Here is a 19795-nt window from a genome sequence, read left to right on the forward strand (position 1 = left end):
CCTGCACGCTTAAGAAGGAATCCATCCATGGCTCTAGCCAGCCGATGCCGGCTTCGAGGTCGTAGGATCCTCATGGAAACGGATTGCGGGAAAATAATGTCGTCCCGCTCGGACAGGTACATGATGTTATAAGTCCTTGTTAACCTGTGTTTGAAGTGTTGATGTGATGTTTCTGTTACAATTCCGCTTCATTTTGATCCATGTAACGTTACGCTAATCACACTGACTTCCCTCATCCTCCCCCAGACAGCAACACAATCTGACATCGCATTTAATATTGATAATGTCAAATAAATAACACCTCTGTAGGAATGTATGTAATAATATAGTGTCAATATAGTGGTAGTGGATTCATGAAGCGCGTTATAATAATGGAGCAGAAGGAGGTGAGCTGCATGTTGACACCGTCGTGCGTCACAGGCTGCGTTACGACAGACCACCAGACAATCCCTCACGAGGGCTGAAGACCTGAAACAATAAAGCCCATGGTCGTGGGAAGTAGGGGTGCTGAGGGTGCTGCAGCACCCACTGTTGGAAAAGGCCTCACACATTTTTTTTTTGGATGCATAAATAAGTTGAAACAAATACATTAATTAAAGGCACTATGAGGAGTTTTTAACTGGCTGAGAAACAGACTGAAACTGATAACGATGCCTCTTTATGACCCTCAAAAGCAAACGAGACCATCCACAACAACACTGATACCTTCTCTGTTGTCATTTTAATGCCTGAAACTGATCTGAGGGGGTAGGTGTCAGAACAGATGATTGACATCTCGCTTTAGAAACAGCTTTTTTTGGCTGTTTTCATTGCAAATAATCACATTGTGCGATAAATCTAAATGTGCAAAGACAACAGGATGAGGTTATTGTCTGAAGACACTTATTTTGCATGTACAGGACAAGAGATAAGAGGTATCACTTTGTCCACAAGGGGGCACCAGAATCGATACAAGCTAAAAGTTCCTCACAGCAGCTTTAACACAATAAATCATTTTTTTTATTGTGTTTTTTTTATGAAAATGTAATGCCTGAGGAAGATTTGAGAAATAATTATAGCAATTTTAAATAATTGTTAATTTTAAAATAACCTGATGCATGGGCCCTGTGTGTGTGCCTGCTTAAAAAACTAAACGTATTTGGATAAGTTCTGTTCAATGCGCTTTACTGCCTTTTGGGCCTGTTTCACCAGGTTTGGCTTGTATGCTCTTTGCTGTACAACGGGGTATGGAAGTTGCAATTTGTGAATTTATAATGAAAAGTTCTCTTGAAAGCTTGTACTCAAACCAGATAAATAAAAATAAAATGTATGTGCGCTATAGCCTATCAGTTGCATAAGTAACCTAAATGCAAAAAGAAAAATAAATTGCACCTCTTACTACAGCACCCCCAACTTAAAGCCACTTCCCACGGCTCTGATAAAGCCTACAGTCATTTAGTCTGAAACCTATAATATTCATCAGTGTGTTGACTGTGACCATGATGTATGTCGTTTTCCTCTCTTTGTTTCATATCACTGATGTCAAACCTTGATAGCCGATACAATATTTACTAAACTCTGCAACTAAGCTGTACACGAGTTCTTCATCACCATCTACCTGAAAATGTCCAGTCTTTAGTAAGGTTGGAGATTTAAAGCTTTCATGTAACCTACATTTTGAGCGGTATGAAAAACCAATCAATCAATCAATCAATCAAGATTTATTTATTTTTATTTAACCTTTATTTATCCAGATAAGTCCCATTGAGATCAAAACCTCATTTACAAGGGCGACCTGGCCAAGAGGTCAGCAGCACACGTCAAAAAAAAGTAGCACAACTCAACAACATGGAACATATATACAGACAGTATGTAGAAGCAAACAATATTTTTGAAGTGCAACTTATTTTCAAGTAAAGTGCAATTTGTGATTACAAAACAGCATTTAAAAACACAGGCAGTGTTCTGAGGTCTGTCTTTCATTTAAGATGGACCTAAAGGTGTCCAGTGAGATAAGATCTGACAGATTCAAGTCCTTCTGGAGTTTACTCCAAGCAGTAGGAGGATTTAGCACCTTTCATACAAATAAAATGGGTGGTCATTGCCACCTCTGAAAACTGATTGGTCGCCCTGAAATTCTTAAACATGATTGTCTATTTGCCATGTCAGAGGCATTACTTATATTGAAATCAGCTATTGTGTTGTGTTTCAAGAAACTGCAGAGACAGTAGTTTCTTTGCATTTGAATATTGTTTTTGTTGATGCTTTGACTTTGGACAATCATCTTCATTTTGAGTCATTAAAGAGTTCAGTTCAGCAGATTTAAATGTTGACTGTGTCAAGTTACATTTTTAATGTTAACGTTAGAAATCTTTAAAAAAAAGTAATATTTAAAAAATGATTTGATTAAAAGAAGTTAAAGTAGATGTAGTTATTGGAGGTAACTCCACTAGGTTTGGGGTAAGCCCCTAATGTTTTCCACACCTGGCCACCCCTTCAACAGTCAGTGCCCCAGTTTGGCCACCCAGGTCAAAACTGTCTGGCTCTGCCAATGAATGTAGCCCAAAGTGCTCTACAGCGATTGAAAACAAGAAAGAAGCAGAAGTAAAATAATGTCAAGACATATTAAAAAAACAAAAATGGATTTTAGAATAGAGACTAATGCACACCAACAACAATAACATATGTGTGATTATATTAAGTTAAAGCATCAAATCAACATTAAGAATGTAAATAGTTAAAATAAATAAATAAGAAAGGGTAGGGATAAGAGTTGAAGATGGAATAAAGGCTAAAAATATCAAGACAATTGAATAGATAAATAATACAAATATTTAAAATAATAGAATAATAAAGCAACATTAAAGTCAATATATAAAACATTACAGTTATTAAACTGTTACATAAAAGTTTACATAAAAGCCAGACTGAATAGATACGTTTTTAGTTGACATTTAAAAGTCTCATTATCTGCAGCTCCTCAATGGTAAAACTATCTTTGGTACACAAATTCTTGTGAAAATGAGAATTTTATTCAAGAAGTGAATGTACATGAATGCAACAAAATCTACCTAAAATATCAAAAGTAGTATCCAGTTTTGCATCATCATGGCCCCAGTCTGTCTGAAATTATCTTTGTTAACATTATGAAAAGGTAAACAACCTTTTTCTATGTTATGTGTTCTATGTTATTTAGCCCATATTAAGCCTACAGGGTGATGGCTGCACATTGGGGGAGGGTGGAATGCAGTTCTGGAAGATTTGGGGACAGGACTGTAATATTAAAATGTAATATTTGAGTCTAAATTGTGCTGAAATAATGACTTTAAAGGAGGATAGGTTTGTAAAATTCCAGTAAGTGCCACTACACAAGAGTTTGGCGGAGCATCACTGACCTGAGAAATAGGAACATTTGCAGCTCTTCTCTGTTTTTACCTTTGTACACTGACTTTGTTTGACTTTTTGACTTAAAGTTATACAGAGTATGACAGGCTCTGACTGTGACTAACATGTTGTATTGTTTTTCCAGATATGTAACAGTGAGATGATGACTTCAGTGTTGTTGGTGTCGTAGTGTTTCTGTGAATCTCTGTGGATCAGATCAGTGAACTGAGAGGAGGGATCAGTAAAAGACATCCGTTCTGTCCTGCTTTTGCATGCAGGTGTCTCTATTAATACCAGCCAAGCAGCTCTGTACTGCCAGTGTAGCGGTGATCCTCTTAGTGTCTGCCACACACACACACACATGCAAACACACATATGGAGGTGGGCAGAGAGAGGAACACACATGGACGGTAGCACGCAGAGATAAGGTCATACTTCTCCGATTTGTGAATGGTGGAAGTGATAGGAACAAACTTGTAATTTACACAGGACTCGTATCAGTGTTACAGTTGTTTCAGGGAGGTTGCCACAGAAACAGGCAAGATGGAGGGTAGGAGGTTGTCATGCGATGCAGATACCACTCTGCTGGACTGTGCAGGGGCCAGAATCTCAGGCTGCTGGTCTCTGAGATCTGACTGCAGGTAAGATCTGGCTGTGGGTGTTGTTTTGTCTCAGTGCAGTTTATTTCCTTTTTCACAAAGCTCTCACACACACAATGAATGTGTGTGTGTGTGATTTATAAATATTTCACCAAACAGGGGTTGTAGAGAGGTCAGAGGAAGTGAGGAATGTAGGTTAGTTTTGATTTTGATGTGTGTTGTTTTATATTAGGTCACAGAGGGTTGTGTATGAAGTGTGTCAGTACTGAACAGGAATTTGGAAGTGCATTGCTGGAATATGCAAAAACATTCATTAGCCTTCTCTTTGAATTAGAGTCGGAGTCTTTGAATTAGAGAGAAAAGTTGTGCATTATGTAAGAAACCAGCAGAGCTCCTCATTTGATTTTTAATTACTGCCAGTGGGAATGCAAGACTGCCTAAATGTAGCATCGCTGAGTGTGACGCAAAAGCTAAGCTGACTTTTATTTGGTCTGTAGTAACCAGTGGTGTAAGAGTCTAATCTTAATTAAAGTGATGTAAGCTGTGCTGTGTCTTTTATCAAAAATAGCTTTAAGACAATACAGGCAACGATGGAAAAATTACCTTCAGGAGCTTTATAGAGAAAAAGTACCAAAACTACCAAAACTAGAAATAAAACCCAGCTCACAGCAGAGGAATAAAGCTCCTGTGGGTGTGGGAAGTATGAGCCTTATGTGTGTTTAAAATCGTATTAGATTCTGTAATACTATTAAAGCTTTACTGTAGTAGTTTGTGAAGACGGTGCAAATGTTTACTTTTTTCATTATAGGGTTACAACTTACGATTATTGTTCTTACGGATGATTTTGCTGAGGGCTTTTTTGGGGATTAATGCAGCTAATGAACCGATGCCACCCACTACAGCTTTTATAACCTAAACTCATTTGCACTGCTCGTCCCTAGATGAGCCTTTAAACTACATCGACTCAACAACAAATGCATAAAAAACAGTACAAAACAAACCAAGCAATAAAACAGATATGACAACGCAGCAGACAAAATATCATAAATTAAAACACTGAGACAGGAAGTACAACATCATGTGGGACTACATGACTGAGTCCTCTTTAAAAGCAGTGTCAGTTTGACTTTAAAATGATCCCAGTCTGGATCCAGTTTGAGCTTTGCGGGTAAGGAGTAGCACACACTGACTACCTGAACAAAAAAGCAGTTTGTCTGAGGGATTATTTATGAAAAGGCAACTTTGAATCTCCATTACATGCTCCATGTGTTAGACCACAGAGTGAAGCAGGAAGGACCACCAGAGGAGCCTGATCGTTAAAACATCTATGTATAAATTCACAATTGGCAAATTTGATAACATTATAAAAACGTATTCCATTTTTTTAGAACATGGCAATAATTTCAGATTATTGACTTCCTGTCTTTTGGTTGTTCTGTGTCAATCACCATCAGAGAGTTTTCATTTTCAATCAGAGCTGCTTGTGACCGGGTGATTTAATTATAACTTATATGTATCTTAAAAAATGATGGAGTGCATAAAAGCATTTGCAGCAGGAAATAATAAACAGTCAATAATAAGCCTAAAGGTAGGTGTGTACGTTTGCTTTAGCAGTCCTGTAGGTGAGAATCTAATATAAGACCCTTCAGAATAAGACACTTCATTTACTCAGATATATTGAAAATGGCTGTCAGACTCAAAAATAAAACCTATCATGACACCTGTTTTTCTTTTTCTTTTCTTAAAGAAAGAAGTCCAAACCTGAGTATGATTTCATCGACTGATACTGTAAATGATATGGAGGAGCAGTAAATACATTTAAGAAGCCAAATGGAATTAATAAGTGGTAACTAATAGCTGGTGAAATGGTTTAAAATTAAAAAATATATAGAGATAATATAGTGGAATTAAGAAGTGTAGTGGGTTTTTATTTTCAATGTAGAGGAACTATGAAGAATCCTGTAATGGAAGTGCAGCAGTAACAGTACCTCAGATTTACTGAAGTACTCAACAGGACGATTTGACCCTTGCAATCCAATCTTACTCAACAATGTGTTTGTGTAATACTCTAAATATTTTCTTCTTGTAGTGCAGGTTTTTGGCATTTTTGAAATTGCACTATAAAAATAGTTTCTCTCTCAGAACATTGTGAAAGAGCTGGGTTTTTTTTCAACTTGACAAAATGTTATTTCGTTGTAGTCTAATTACAGATCTGGAGCTGTCATGGTTTCCACCAGTGGTTGGTAGTTAGCTTGGTGTAGTAGACTGTAGCAATAGACAGTGAGTGGTTCAAATATGCAAACTAACTTGTAATATTAAAAAAGTCTGAAAAGAGCAAATACACCTTGAGTAAGGAATGCATATGTTTGAAAACATCTAGATTAGATGTAAAACATAAAAAAAAAGATTATTTAATATTTTCTGATTCATGTGGGATTCTTGAATCTTCTTCTGTTGTGTTGTTTCAGTGGAAGAGGAACCGCAGTAATGCCTGCAGACCGTAGAGATGACATCATACACCTGATGTGTGTCTGGCTGTGTGTTCATGCTGTAACCTGCCCCTCTGTTTGTGTTGATGTTGCAGTGGGAGTGGGGAGGACTCGTTGGACCGGCTCCTTCCCCCCACCGGGGCCCCTCGCAGGAAGAGCGCTACCTCACTGAGTAAAACAGAACCTCCTCTGCTCCGCACGGGCACACGCACCATCTACACCGCAGGCCGCCCTCCCTGGTATGATGAGCATGGAGCGCAGTCAAAAGAGGCCTTCGTCATCGGTATCACACTCACTCACAATATTTTCACTCGTCATGACCGATTTTTCTTTCACTGCCTTCATAACAAATTGTAGCTTTACGCAGTAGAACCTGTCTTTTTGTCCTGCTCTGTCTTACTGTACCCATAAACACTATAATGCAATTGCACATGCAAACCGCCAGACAACATTAGACACACTCTGAAACACACACATAATGGGCCTTTGAATGCTGTGTGGATCTGCAGGGCTGTGTGGGGGCAGCGCCTCAGGGAAGACCACCGTGGCCAATAAGATCATCGAGGCTCTGGATGTGCCATGGGTGGTGCTGTTGTCGATGGATTCTTTCTATAAGGTGCGAGAGCGTTTTACTGCTTTTATTACTTCATTCATCTATCTTTGATCCCAGGAGGGAGAAGGGATCAGGTTTGGTTTAATATTCACACCTGAAACATGTCACAATGATCATTATAGTGCTGTATGAGCTCGGAGTCAATGGTCTGTTCTTGGTGAATGGGTCTGTTGATGCCGAGCAAGATAGCACGTGTAGTATGTAACAAATAATCACACCTAGGTTTACGCAGTGAGATTTGGTCTGTGGAACACACAGTTAACTTTCTCTAAAAGAACAAATATCCTTCAAGATGGCAGCTCACAGCTCAACAGCTTCTTGTGTTGGTTTAAAGCTGACCCTCTTTGTTATAAGTTCAATGACTCCTATGTTAGGGTTCTTCCTCTTCACTGCTAATCCACAGCGCTGCAGGAGACACATTTGTCAACAGAGCTGTCAATCATAGTGTTATACCCCATTTTTAGCATCAGAGAACTATTCAACACTTAAGTTTATAGAACAATGAACATTTGGAAATAAATCAGCATGATATGAACTAAGCATTGTGTTGGAATTCATCAATAAACTGGACACTACACTGGACACAGAAGACTCAGGAGACTCTGACGGCTTACATTGAAATAGTTTATGTAGAACTTGATCAAAGAGAAATAACATAACAGTACAGAGGCAGGAGAGTGCAGTGCAATACCAGGTCAGTTCTGCCAGACAATTCCTCAGGCGTGCCATTTTATCCCCAAAGACGACACTAAAGTTAGATACCCATACTTGGACAATAGGAAACAAAACCACTTCTAGTCTGGAGACACTACGTCAGTCTAAACATACAGATACAGACAGGAGCAGGGAGAAAGACCTTGGTTACTACAGCGACCCTGTCTCCCCTATCACCCAGTAGTCTCGGCTGACATTGGAAGGAAGTAACTCTGCACCTGACACTTAGACAGGAAAGATACAAGTGTTAAATATTCTTACATACATACTGTATATATAAGACAATGCAAATTCTACAACAAGTATTGTTTGAGAAAAATGTATCTCAAGTGTATTTTTATATTTAAGTTTGACCCATGTTCCATCTGTTAACATGGCAGATTTTGTGACCTACACTGCAGTCAGTCAGTAGGCGGCGCTACACATTTTTGGCTTCATTCTGCAAAGGTGTAATGTCATCAAATATTGTTGTGTATTCTAGGCTGTTAAAAATACACACAAATGCATTACAAGTACATTATTAAATGCACAAATTAAAAGTCTTGCACATAAAAACAGAATCTGAATAAACACAACTTTTTTTTCTCTCAAAGTTGTAAAGAAAATCTGAAAACTTAATTGTTATTTAAGACGGATTACTTTTTTTTTCATTGAACTTGAAATGCTTTCTTTCTTAAAATATTAAAACTTTTAAAGACAACCATTGGAATAAGCAGTTAAAGCAAATTACTTGTATTTCTATGAGTTTGTTATTTTACATTTTTGATGAATGAGCTTTGAAAGCACAGGTTTGCAGACTTCGTTTACTTCCTCACTTCCAGTCTTTAAAATAAAACGCTTAAACCAGACTCATCGTAGCAGTGTATAGCAACAAAGATGTTATAAATATTCATATGAATCCCTGCAATAAATAAAAAAATAATTTCTTCTTTAAAAATCTTTAAATATGATTACTCAGGGAAATCTTGTTAAACATGTAAATCTGTGTTTTACAGGATTTATCTCCCGAGGAGCAGACTTTGGCAGCAAACAACGACTACAACTTCGATCATCCGGGGGCTTTCGACTTCGAGCTCCTGGTGGCCACTCTGAGAAAACTGAAGCAGGGCAGGAGTGTGAAGATCCCTGTGTACGATTTCACCACACACAGAAGACAGAAAGACTGGGTGAGCTGTGATTCTTTGCAGAAGTGTCTCATTCCTGCAGAGAACTTCTCAGTGATTATTTCTCCAAAGACTGTCTAAAGATGAAATATGTATGACTGAAAAGAAGACAGTTGTTATGATACATTCAGTTTATGCAAGTTTATTTTTAACACCACAAATATATTCCATACATAAATAAAATATCTGCAGTCTGCAGCTGTATTCTTGAAAAGCTGACTGAATCTTTCCCAATTTTAGAGACTGTTCTGTTTCCTTCCTCTTTATGCAGAAAAACGTCTACGGTGCCAGTGTGATCATATTTGAGGGAATTATGTCTTTTGCAGACAAAGAGCTCCTTCAGGTGAGACCATATGTTTTCTTTTTGTCTTTGTTCCTGCAGAATTCTTGGCTGAAGGAAAGCAATCAGCTGCAGGAGTTCTTGTTTGAGCAGCTGCTCAGCTGAAGTGACATTCTTAAGGTGTGTTTGCTCTTCCCACCTGCAGCTGCTGGATATGAAAATCTTTGTGGATACAGATTCAGACATTCGGCTCGTCCGCCGGCTCCGCAGGGACATCACAGAGCGTGGACGGGACATTGAAGGCGTCATCAAGCAGTACAACAAGTTTGTGAAGCCGGCCTTTGAGCAGTACATCGAGCCGACCATGAGGCTGGCCGACATCGTGGTGCCGAGAGGTGAGACTGTCAAAGTTTTTCACTGCTAGAGACTTAATCGACAACATTTTTGGATATTTTCAACCATCAAGCAGAGAATCAACTAACATCATCTGCATTGTGTTCATGTTTTGTCTTCCTAGGTGGTGGGAATATGGTGGCCATTGATCTGATAGTGCAGCATGTTCACAGCCAGCTGGAGGAGGTAAAACACTGATTGTACAAAGAAGGGTGGCGCCACCATGTGGTTGAAAGGTGTAACATACAGACAGAAAGTGAAGCCCTATTTCAAGCTAAAAATCAATCAGACACTCTCAAATACAAACTCTCATACTTTATGAAACCAGGAGTCAAGGACAATCTGGAGCTCCTCGGTGTTCTTCATATCTTCAGTAGATCTGGTTAGATTAGCACATTTGAATAAATGTCAACAGTTTTGCTGATGCCTTGATTCACAAAGAACCCCCAAAAGTACACCCGCTGTGTTTTGGAAATTATTCGACCTGTTTTTAAAAATAAAACTGTATATTTTTAGTAATGGGTCTGTTGAAGGTGGTAATGCTGTGAGTTGTGGATGCCAGTAAGACCCATGTGGTATTGTTATGCAACTTCTCTGTAGGGCATAAAGGCATATTAAGGGGTTTCCTTAGTGAGCGCTTATTCTTTTAATTAAGGCACAATATAATGTGTTATTTCACATAGATAATTGCATCAAAAGCAAAATCTCCTCACTAACTCTGTACTTTCACCTTCTAACATTTCCTCTCTCTGACCCCTCTGTACGCAGCGTGAGCTCAGTGTCAGGTATGCTGATGTCCACTCTCCCTCCTCAGACTTCAGCCCCTTTCTCATTACTGTAGATGTTTTGTCACTTCCATTTTCAGACACTTGTTGTTCTGTGTTCCTTTTTTGTCTTAATGATAAAACCCTTCATCTTAAAGTGAGCCTGCTTCATGTGTCCTCAGTGTCAGTTAAACTTGTGATCTGAACCTCTGCTTGGTCTCAGGGCGCTCCTAGCCTCGGCTCAGCAGACTCAGCCGCTGCCTCAGACGCTCAGTGTGTTGGAGAGCACGCCGCAGGTCAGAGGCCTGCACACCATCATCAGGTACTGAGCTGTGATGCAGCTTTGAGTCCTTCTAGCAACACATACAGGGTACTATGCACTAATAACACCGTTTCTGTTTGTGTCACGCAGGAACATAGAAACCAGCCGTGATGAGTTTATCTTCTACTCAAAGAGATTAATGCGGCTTCTCATCGAACACGCACTAACGTTTCTACCATCTCAGGTGGGCGGATGTTAACTCCTCAGTAAAAATTCACGTGGCTATATTTAATGACTTTACATTAAATATGGATCACTTTATGTAGAAGGGGGTCGCTCATAGTAGCAAACTTACAGAAAAATATCACCTGACACTGCAGCTCCCCTCAGGTCCCATGAATTTAACATCTTCTCTTTTCTTTTTTAGTTTTCTTTTTCCCTCTGCTCATATCTGTTCCTTTGTTCATGCAACAGTCAGCAGGTCTTTAACCAGACTTCTCTAATAACCCATTTTAAACTACATGCTCAACAGAAGCACATTTTTATCATCCTTTATTGCCTTTATAGTATTATAATTACCTCTTAAACTGCATTTTCAGATGTGCATGTTTTACTACTTTCATCTATTTTATTTGCATGTATCTTGTTCTGATCTTTTGCATTTGTTCTCGTCCTTTTGTTCACTTTTTCCACTTCTGTCTTGGTGGCCTGTCTTTGTTCTCCTGAGATTCTGCCTTTGCTTTGTCCGTCAAAGCACTGTATAAGCATCTGCATTTAATGGTGCTTTATTTTTGTTCTCCAGCGAATGCTGATACCAATAATTAAGATAAGATAAGATACTCCTTTATCAGAATCAGAATCAGAATCAGAATTGGAAAGAACTTTATTCACAATGTATCTCAAGAATACAAAGAATATATAAATATATATATATAAGTACACATCCCGCAACTGGGAAATTCACGGAGTTACAGCAGCAAACAAGAAGGTGTACAGGACAAGAATTCCAACATGAATATATATATATAAAAAAAAATGTCCATCAGAGACGACAGCTTGGCCATAATTTTCCTGTCAGCCACCACCTCCACAGGGTCCCGGACTGAGCTGGCCTAATGGTTAAGTTGCACCCATATAGTGGCTGACCAGGCCCCACACTCTCTCTCTCACCTAATTTCCTGCTCTATCCACTGTCCTCACCTGTCTAAAAAAAACAAACAAAAGGAAACAGGTGGCTGATGACGGATATATGACACTGTGTTTTGTTGTTTTTATCGTTTTGTATTTGATAAAATACAACAATTCAACAATGATAATAAATGAGAAACATAATTGCTGAACTTGAATGAACATTTGATTAAACAAATTCAGACTGAAAGATATTTGAATGTTGCCCCAAGGGACTTCTGGATTTCCGTCAAGCCATCTGTAGTTATTAAGATACAAAAAATTCATGGTAAACAAACACAAATCAAAGTTATGTATAATCCCATTATTGCATGCACATTATAATCAAATGTACATGGTTATGTTAGCTAGTAATGTATTTAAGATGGAGTTTTAATGAATAAATGTCATAGAAAAAAACACTGAGTTATAATGTAGGTTTCAGAACATGGCTGATATTTATGCCAGAAGCAATACTAAATTGCATTAATCAATATGTCATCACATAATTTATATTAAACACTACCCAGTAGCTGTTTAAGATTTCATGCTGTCACTTAGGATGAAGAAAAGTGTTACCATTTAGAAAAGACGATGGTGACATCGGCCTCGTGAATGACGATTATTTCAAAATGCCATTAATCCACTTGATTGGATTCAGTCGGCGGACCGATAATTCAGTCTGTCTCTAGTCTCAGATATACAAAGTTATTTTTTGTCTTATATGTAATTAACGACTATAGTTATGCAAACCATGGACCATTAAAGACATACAATCTGTAGATAACCGTTACATTATCTGATTTCCAAGCATCACACGTCCCTTTAATTCTTACATCTCATTCTCCAGGCAGCCGTCAGCTCCAGTTTCTTCTCATATAGTATGTAAAACATCTAACAGACATAATGAGTCGTTAGACATAATTATAATCATCAGGCGCAGCGATGATGTGTCACAGTTATTGTCACATGGTAACAAAGCTGAAATGGGGAGTGTTTGAAAATGTCACTCTCTGTGCATTGAAGTGCCAAACAACATCTTGATTTGTCTCTGTCCCTTTAAATCATTGTTCGCTGGCTGCTTCTGTCTGATCTTTCTAACCAAAAAGCTTTTAAGCAGCAAACTCTCAAATATCTGTTGTCATAGTTTTTATGTTCCTACAAGAGAGAGGTTTTCATACCAGTTACAGCTCTGCACTTTGGACCAGTGACTCACATAACTGGGGTGTCTCAGGAAAAGTTCAGGGTTTTCATACCACACTAACATCGATCTTATCTGCTGAAGTTGTGATACAATGATACTAAACTGTCAGTCTGTACTGCTGTATGAGAAGTTTGATTGTGTGATGGAAAATTAAACTCTGTCCTCTTGTTTGTGTTTACAGCCGTGTGTGGTTCAGACTCCGCAGGGTCAGGAGTACGAGGGCCGCAGCTACAACGGGAAAGGGGTCAGTGATGCAGCTCTACAAACTACATTTAAACCATCGTGTTTGTGTTTGTGTTTTTCTGCCATCACACTCCCCACTCTGCCTCGTCCCCACAGATCACCGGTGTGTCGGTCCTGAGGGCAGGAGAGACCATGGAGCCCGCTCTGAGGGCAGTGTGCAAAGACGTCCGCATTGGGAAGATCCTCATCCAGACCAACCTTGACTCAGGAGAACCAGAGGTACAAAAACTGAGCATTCAGTTCAAGAAAAACAACTTCCTTTAACACCAGTGAGACACTCACTCTGCTCTGGTTGTACAGTGTCTTCAAAATCAAAGATAATACAAATGTTTGACTTTTTTTTTCTCTTTCTTCCACATGATGTGTGTCTCCGTGGTAACTACCCTTCCTGCTTTTGTAACCATGGTAACCTGTCTCCTCCTCTCTGGCCTTGCCAGCTGCATTACCTGCGTTTGCCCAAAGACATCAGCGAAGATCATGTCATCCTAATGGACAGCACCGTCTCCACCGGAGCTGCTGCCATGATGGCAGTGAGAGTCCTGCTGGTGGGTTCAGATTGACATGATTAATCTTGTGTTGTTATTGTAAGATTATTAATCCAAGTGTTTTCAATAACGCTAACGCCCTGTGGTCTCTGTTAATCATATGTGTTTAATAACTACACTGTGGAGTTAAACTGGGAGATTACTCTCATGCCGGTGAGCTTAGATTAGCTTTATTTCCCCGAAGATCTCAAACGTTGTCTTCCCTTTCCTCCAGCTAGTTTTCCTTCTTCTTCTTCTGATGATGATGATGACTCAGACATTGATTGCTGTTTCTGTGATGTGTGTTACTGATCAGGATCATGAGGTGCAGGAGGATCGGGTCGTGTTGGTGTCCCTGCTGATGGCAGAGCTTGGCGTTCAATCAGTGGCCTACGCCTTCCCAAAGGTCAAAATCATCACCACGGCTGTGGACAAGAGTCTGGACGACTTGTTACACGTCATTCCTGGAATCGGTAAGTCACAAAGTGCACACTTAATCCACGACTTTACTCAAAACCTCTGCTTTATGGCACTCAAAGATGGTCTTATGTGTCCAGGATACACCGCTGTCCTCAATGTGCAGGATGTAGTGCGCATGAATCTAAGTTCTTCCGAAGACAAGGTTAAAAATATTTCTGTTTGAAGTTGACAGGTTTGATTTCATGTCCCAGCAGATTCTAATTTTATATTCATGTCACATAAATTTGGAGCAAGCACTTGATCACAATTGAAACCAGACTACACAGCATGCACATCAGATGGACCCGTCTGTTGTCTGTAAATAATTACATACAACTACATAATTCAAAATCACCTTCAAACATTCAGAGGACATTTAATATACATGTGCTAGTTTAAAAAATATCTCTCTGTTTGTGAATCAACCATAAAAGGGTCATCATTATTTTACAAAACCATGAAGAGCCTCTTTGTTTTAATTCTCTTTATATTGAGTCAGGATATCATACTACTGCTAGACTTTTTTTTTTGAACAGTACAAAATTTACAACACTTTGACAATTGTATTCATCCTTTTCCAGTCTTTTATATGCATATGCATAGAAATAAATAGTATGTCCACATAGTCACTCAGTCCTGAAATGTTTCTGTCCTCCATCTTTCCAGGTGAATGCATCCATTTATACTCTTGACATTTAAACACATACATATACAAATAATCCTCACTTCTTCAGTCAGTAATCAACACTCATTTTCCTGCATGCATCCATTACACAAACCATCAGATATATAACTACTTACAAAAGAACTAGGGGAGCTTATATTTATATTTTATTCTCTAAGGAAGGGGAGGGTTAATACCTTGTTGGTGGAGTCATACAAAATCTGCTTGCACTGGTGTTATACATTGAATCCACTTGTTCCAAATTTGATCAAATTTGTCCTTTCGGATCCTGAGAGAGTAAGTCAACTTCTCCATTTTAAATATTTCCAAAATTATTCCAAACCAGTCATCCACTGTTGGTGCTGCTGGTTTAAGCCACCTTCTCGTGATAGACTTTTTACTGGCTGCTAAAAGCACTTGGAGCAGCTTTGTATCACTCCTCTTTTTCAGCCACAGAACATAACCCAAGTACAGAGCCTCAAAGGCCATAGGTACTTGAGTCTCAAACACCTTGCCTAGTGTCTTGTGGATATCATCCCATTATAAACTTGGTTTAGGACAGTCCCAGAATAAATGAAAAGGATTTGCCTCTGTACTGTTAGACATTATAACATCTCCAGAGTTCTTTCTCAAACAGAAGTGACTGACACAAGATGCAGCATCTGCCTCTTCACACAGTTAACATAATGAAACGTGTGTCCCTCCACTGTTATCCTTAAGTCCTTCACATGCTGGGTTTAGTGCTAACTCTCCTAATATCTCCTTAAAATAATATTATAAAGAAGAAAACAGCAAAGCACTCTTTATTTTTAATGTGTAGACTTCGACCCAATCATACACATCAGATCTGAGGCCACTGTTGTGTATTCCAGGTGACTTTGGGGACCGGTACTTTGGAACAGACGGGACAGACAGCTGGAGTGATGATGATCAGGACCAGCCGTCGTACTGACACACACGTTCAGTGAGCCTCTGTGAAAAAGAAACACAAACACTACTTGAAACCTTCTTCTAACGTGTCCCCCTCTCCTTCAGGCAAAAACAAAAAATCTGTTCTAATCCCTTTTTTTTACTGAACATGAAGTTTTATACTGAACAACATGTGAGTCTTTGTCAGGCTGTATGCATGAGGGATGTCATGCTGTGAGTGTTCATTATTAAAATTTTCAAACAGATTGGTCACATGGGTAAAACAGTGCCATTACCTTTGAGGTACGTTCATGTAAAATGAATATTATGAACTAGCCAAATAAAGAGTCGATACAGGGTAGCACCAGCTGTTCATGCATCCTGCTCATATTAGACTTGATACTTTCAGACTCACAAGCTTTGAGGTGAATTATTTTAAGTGAATTAACAGTTTTAACATGGAGTCAGGGACACTTGCAGCTCTGTAAGGCTGTATGAACTAATTCATGTCACTATGCTAACAGCTTCAAAGCTAGCTCATATTAAGCAGTAAATGTTCACTCAAAGTTAAGAGTGTAAAGAGCTAACATGTGGTGATGAGAATCATTTTCAAGGCCCAGCTGAGACTTATAGGAATGTTATTGTTTTTGCAAGCATCAGGTATTGTTTAAACTGTTTCACAACTTAGAATTTGACCAGATGATAAAGTCATCTAAAAAGGAAAAGTTCACTAAGATTGCATCTTTAGGGGTTCGGGAAATGCTACAAAAAATCTTGATGCTAATCTATTTGAATGTCAACCTCTGGGTGCTGTTGGCCTTGCAGTTTCAGCATGCACCCCATGTACAGAGGCTTAAGTACTCGTCGCAGCAGTCACTGGCTCGACTCTGGTCTCGACCATATGCTGCATGTATCCCTCCACTCTGCTCCCCATATTTCCTGTCTCTCTGCTAGCCCATCAATAAAGGTGAAAAATGCTCCAAAATTATATCTTTGAGTAATGACATTTAAAAATGCTAACCTCTTAATGGTGCCAGAGGAGAGGTGAGATGATTCCCTCCCCTCTGGCACCATTAAGACCATGATGGTATTTAATAGATATCTGCTTCATAACATCCATCCAATATTTGTTAGAATATTCAATCTGGACAAAAGTGATGGACTGAAATATTAGCCAACATTTATGTTACCTACACAAACATTAAACTAAACTGCCAAAGCTTTATAAATATCAGATTTCATTTAAGATATTTCGTACACGAGGAAGATATTAAAGTCACCGAGCAAAGCAGCAGAAGTTGATACTTATTTTCATTTTGTAAAAAATGAGAGCACGAGCAAAACGTGCTAATAAAAATAATAAATGGTGATGATGACATTTTATTGTTTTAGGTTATTTTTTATAAAATTCAATCTTGAAGGTGTAAATCCTGGAAACCACCTTCTTCCTCTGTTTGTTTAAAGCAGGCATGTCCAAAGTACGGCCCGGGGGCCAATCGCGGCCCAAGGTCCATTTATTTATGGCCCCAAGCTTCCATCTTAAAATGTGTTATTTATAGCACAGAAATTAATCACATGCTGAATCATCTAAACATTTGCAGTTTCTTTCAAGCGCACAAACAAAACTAAAGTCAATCCAGAAATGTCTCAAAAGCTTCATGTGGACTACCTGTCTAAAGCCAAAGGTCTGTGAATTCTGCAAGACGGCAATGAAGAAGAAACACAAGAACTCTTTAAGTTGACAGGTTTTCAAATTAATGTTTGTATCATGATGTGAAAATGTTCTTGATGAACACTAAAAGTTCAGAAGACACAAAAGAGGATACAAGACAAGATCAAAATTATGAAATTGTGCAGAGAAGGCAACATGTGGTGCGTAAAACATTTTCAGAATGTAGGAAAATAATTATTTTGTTCTAAAAATGTTGTCTGCTGGTCAGAAAAGTCTAAAAAACAACATGAAAAAGAAGTGAGATGAAATCCAGATCATGATCCGGCCATAGAAAAATAAGGAGACACTATTTTTCCCACAAAATAATGAGACAATATGAAAAATGAATGAAAAACATTTTCCTCTAGAAGAAGATAAAGTTTGCTCATGTTTACGTGGCTTGTAGAGAACTGAGGACTACCTAGTTACTGATTTATTGAGAACAAAAAAGTAAAATGATTGTTATTAAATAGATTTCATATATAACTTTTATGATTACTAAGTCTCAGGAGGAGCCACTGGCCCTGAGGTATTCTGACAACGTCAAATGTGGCCCTCTTTGGAAAAAGTTTGGACACCACTGGTATAAAGGATCACATTTTAAAGAAAGAGCTTAAAATCTTTTGTTTTCAAAGTAATTTTTTTTTTACCAGATGGTGGAAAGAGAATTTAAAGTTTCATTTGAAGACCTTGAAGATAGGAAAACCTGACTCACAGCTCCATGACTCCGATGTTAATGTTAATACATGAAAGGCTCAGACACTGCTGCTAATTATAGTGAAAATTTGAACAGCTTTATGAACAGCTGGTGCAACTGGCACAGGAACATGATGTGAGTCTATTATTTTACTTCCATACTCTAAGCTGCTCTTGTACAACATTTGATATGAGGTTGAAAAACTCACATTAAAATACACATTACAATAAAATAGTTATATGTTATTTTATATTAAACACACAGCACAACAGGGAATCTGAATCTGTTGTGTGAACATGATCAGATTAGATGTGAAATGTCTGTAGCTGTGTCATAAATCTTTCAGTCAGGGTATAAAAAACATCTTTGAGATTTAATCCAGTTTTCACTTCTCACTGCCTCTCTCCCACTCAACAAAAAATGCAGACATTTTGTGATGATGTTTCTGTGCTGGTCAACAGTGTGTGGATTGCATCGTCTGTTCGGGGTCACGGCCGGTCACACGCTCACCTCTGAGCATGTTTTCCACGCTCCTGTGACTCTCAGGGTTCACATACAGGCCGCCTGACTCTCCCTGTGATGCACTTTAAGGCCTGAAGGTGTCAGTATAGCTCACAATTAGCTTCTTTTGCAGTTTGATTTATAGTGTGTCTCTCTGAGAAACCACCGAACAGGAGAATGCATAGAGACTCACCTGAATCACTTCCATCGTATGAGTTAAAAATATAAGACCTGGTGTCGTGAACGTGAGAAAGACATCTTTGTGGTTCAGGGTTTTACAGAGTGATCTGGAGCAGAATGCAGGGTGGTGATGCTTTGTTACAAACATGTTACAGATCATATTTATGTGATTTCAGGTTCACAAAATGTGCAATAAAAAAACCTCAAGCCTCCTGCTTAGCCCTCCTTCTTGTGCTCATGGTGTTGACTCCAAACACGAACACGCCTCGCCCCCTGAGAAGGTAAAAATAACGAGATTCTCACAGCCAGTTTATGACCTTATGCTCATTTCCTCCGCTGTCTGCGTCTGATTTATGTCTCTCATCACTGTCACGCACCCTCAATGAATCTGGCACTCTCATTCATGTGTTTATTCACTCATTCATGCCCCTCACACTGAGATTAATACATCACAGAAGCTGTGAATGTTGTATCATCCTCACACCTACAGCTTCTCCCGCTCCTGTTTGTTTTGTTTTCCTCCTCGCCGAGCGGCTGACACTGTGATCACGGATGTCACACGACGCACGCCGTATCCTCCAAGACAGCAGAAGACTCGCTTCGCCCATGTGACTACTGCCTCAAGGTTAACCTGTTACCATGGAGACAAGCCCGCCAATGAGAATTCAGCAGACGGTTGCGATGTTGACTGCAAGCTTTTTGTTTTAAGGGGTGACCTATTTTTTTTTTTCCCCCTTTCTCCCCCTCTTCCTCTTCCTCCTCCTCCTCCTCTTCCCCTCCATTGCTACTCAGACGCAGACCCCACTACTTGGGCGCACGTGCACATTCACATTCACACATAAAAAAAACATGGGGAAGGCTACTCACACACTCACACACACACACAACACATAAAA

The 19795-nt window shown here is 39.0% G+C and overlaps 1 protein-coding gene across 5 annotated transcripts in view; it reads left to right on the top strand.

Moving 5' to 3' along the window:
• The window catches only part of uckl1a (uridine-cytidine kinase 1-like 1a), a 21284-nt gene continuing 1489 nt past the window's right edge, over positions 1 to 19795 (top strand). Inside the window, exons 1-17 of one of the 5 annotated variants that reach the window (XR_004632974.1) lie at positions 1 to 116; positions 6547 to 6734; positions 6961 to 7067; positions 8774 to 8944; positions 9213 to 9284; positions 9427 to 9616; positions 9739 to 9800; positions 10383 to 10399; positions 10602 to 10700; positions 10791 to 10884; positions 13193 to 13255; positions 13351 to 13473; positions 13692 to 13799; positions 14095 to 14251; positions 15774 to 15865; positions 19076 to 19180; positions 19390 to 19610. Coding sequence is in view for 2 of the 5 variants with exons in the window: in XM_034695696.1 (XP_034551587.1) it covers positions 28 to 116; positions 6547 to 6734; positions 6961 to 7067; positions 8774 to 8944; positions 9213 to 9284; positions 9427 to 9616; positions 9739 to 9800; positions 10383 to 10399; positions 10602 to 10700; positions 10791 to 10884; positions 13193 to 13255; positions 13351 to 13473; positions 13692 to 13799; positions 14095 to 14251; positions 15774 to 15853 (1620 nt within the window). In the remaining 3 variants the exon portion in view is untranslated. Of the gene's footprint in view, positions 117 to 6546; positions 6735 to 6960; positions 7068 to 8773; positions 8945 to 9212; positions 9285 to 9426; positions 9617 to 9738; positions 9801 to 10382; positions 10400 to 10601; positions 10701 to 10790; positions 10885 to 13192; positions 13256 to 13350; positions 13474 to 13691; positions 13800 to 14094; positions 14252 to 15773; positions 16082 to 19075; positions 19181 to 19389; positions 19611 to 19795 lie in introns of those variants that run through there. The other 4 variants (XR_004632973.1, XM_034695696.1, XR_004632975.1 and 1 more) reach the window with 4 other exon arrangements.

This window comes from Notolabrus celidotus, chromosome 11 (genome assembly GCF_009762535.1).
Source record: "Notolabrus celidotus isolate fNotCel1 chromosome 11, fNotCel1.pri, whole genome shotgun sequence".
In the NCBI taxonomy this organism is placed as follows: Eukaryota; Metazoa; Chordata; class Actinopteri; order Labriformes; family Labridae; genus Notolabrus; species Notolabrus celidotus.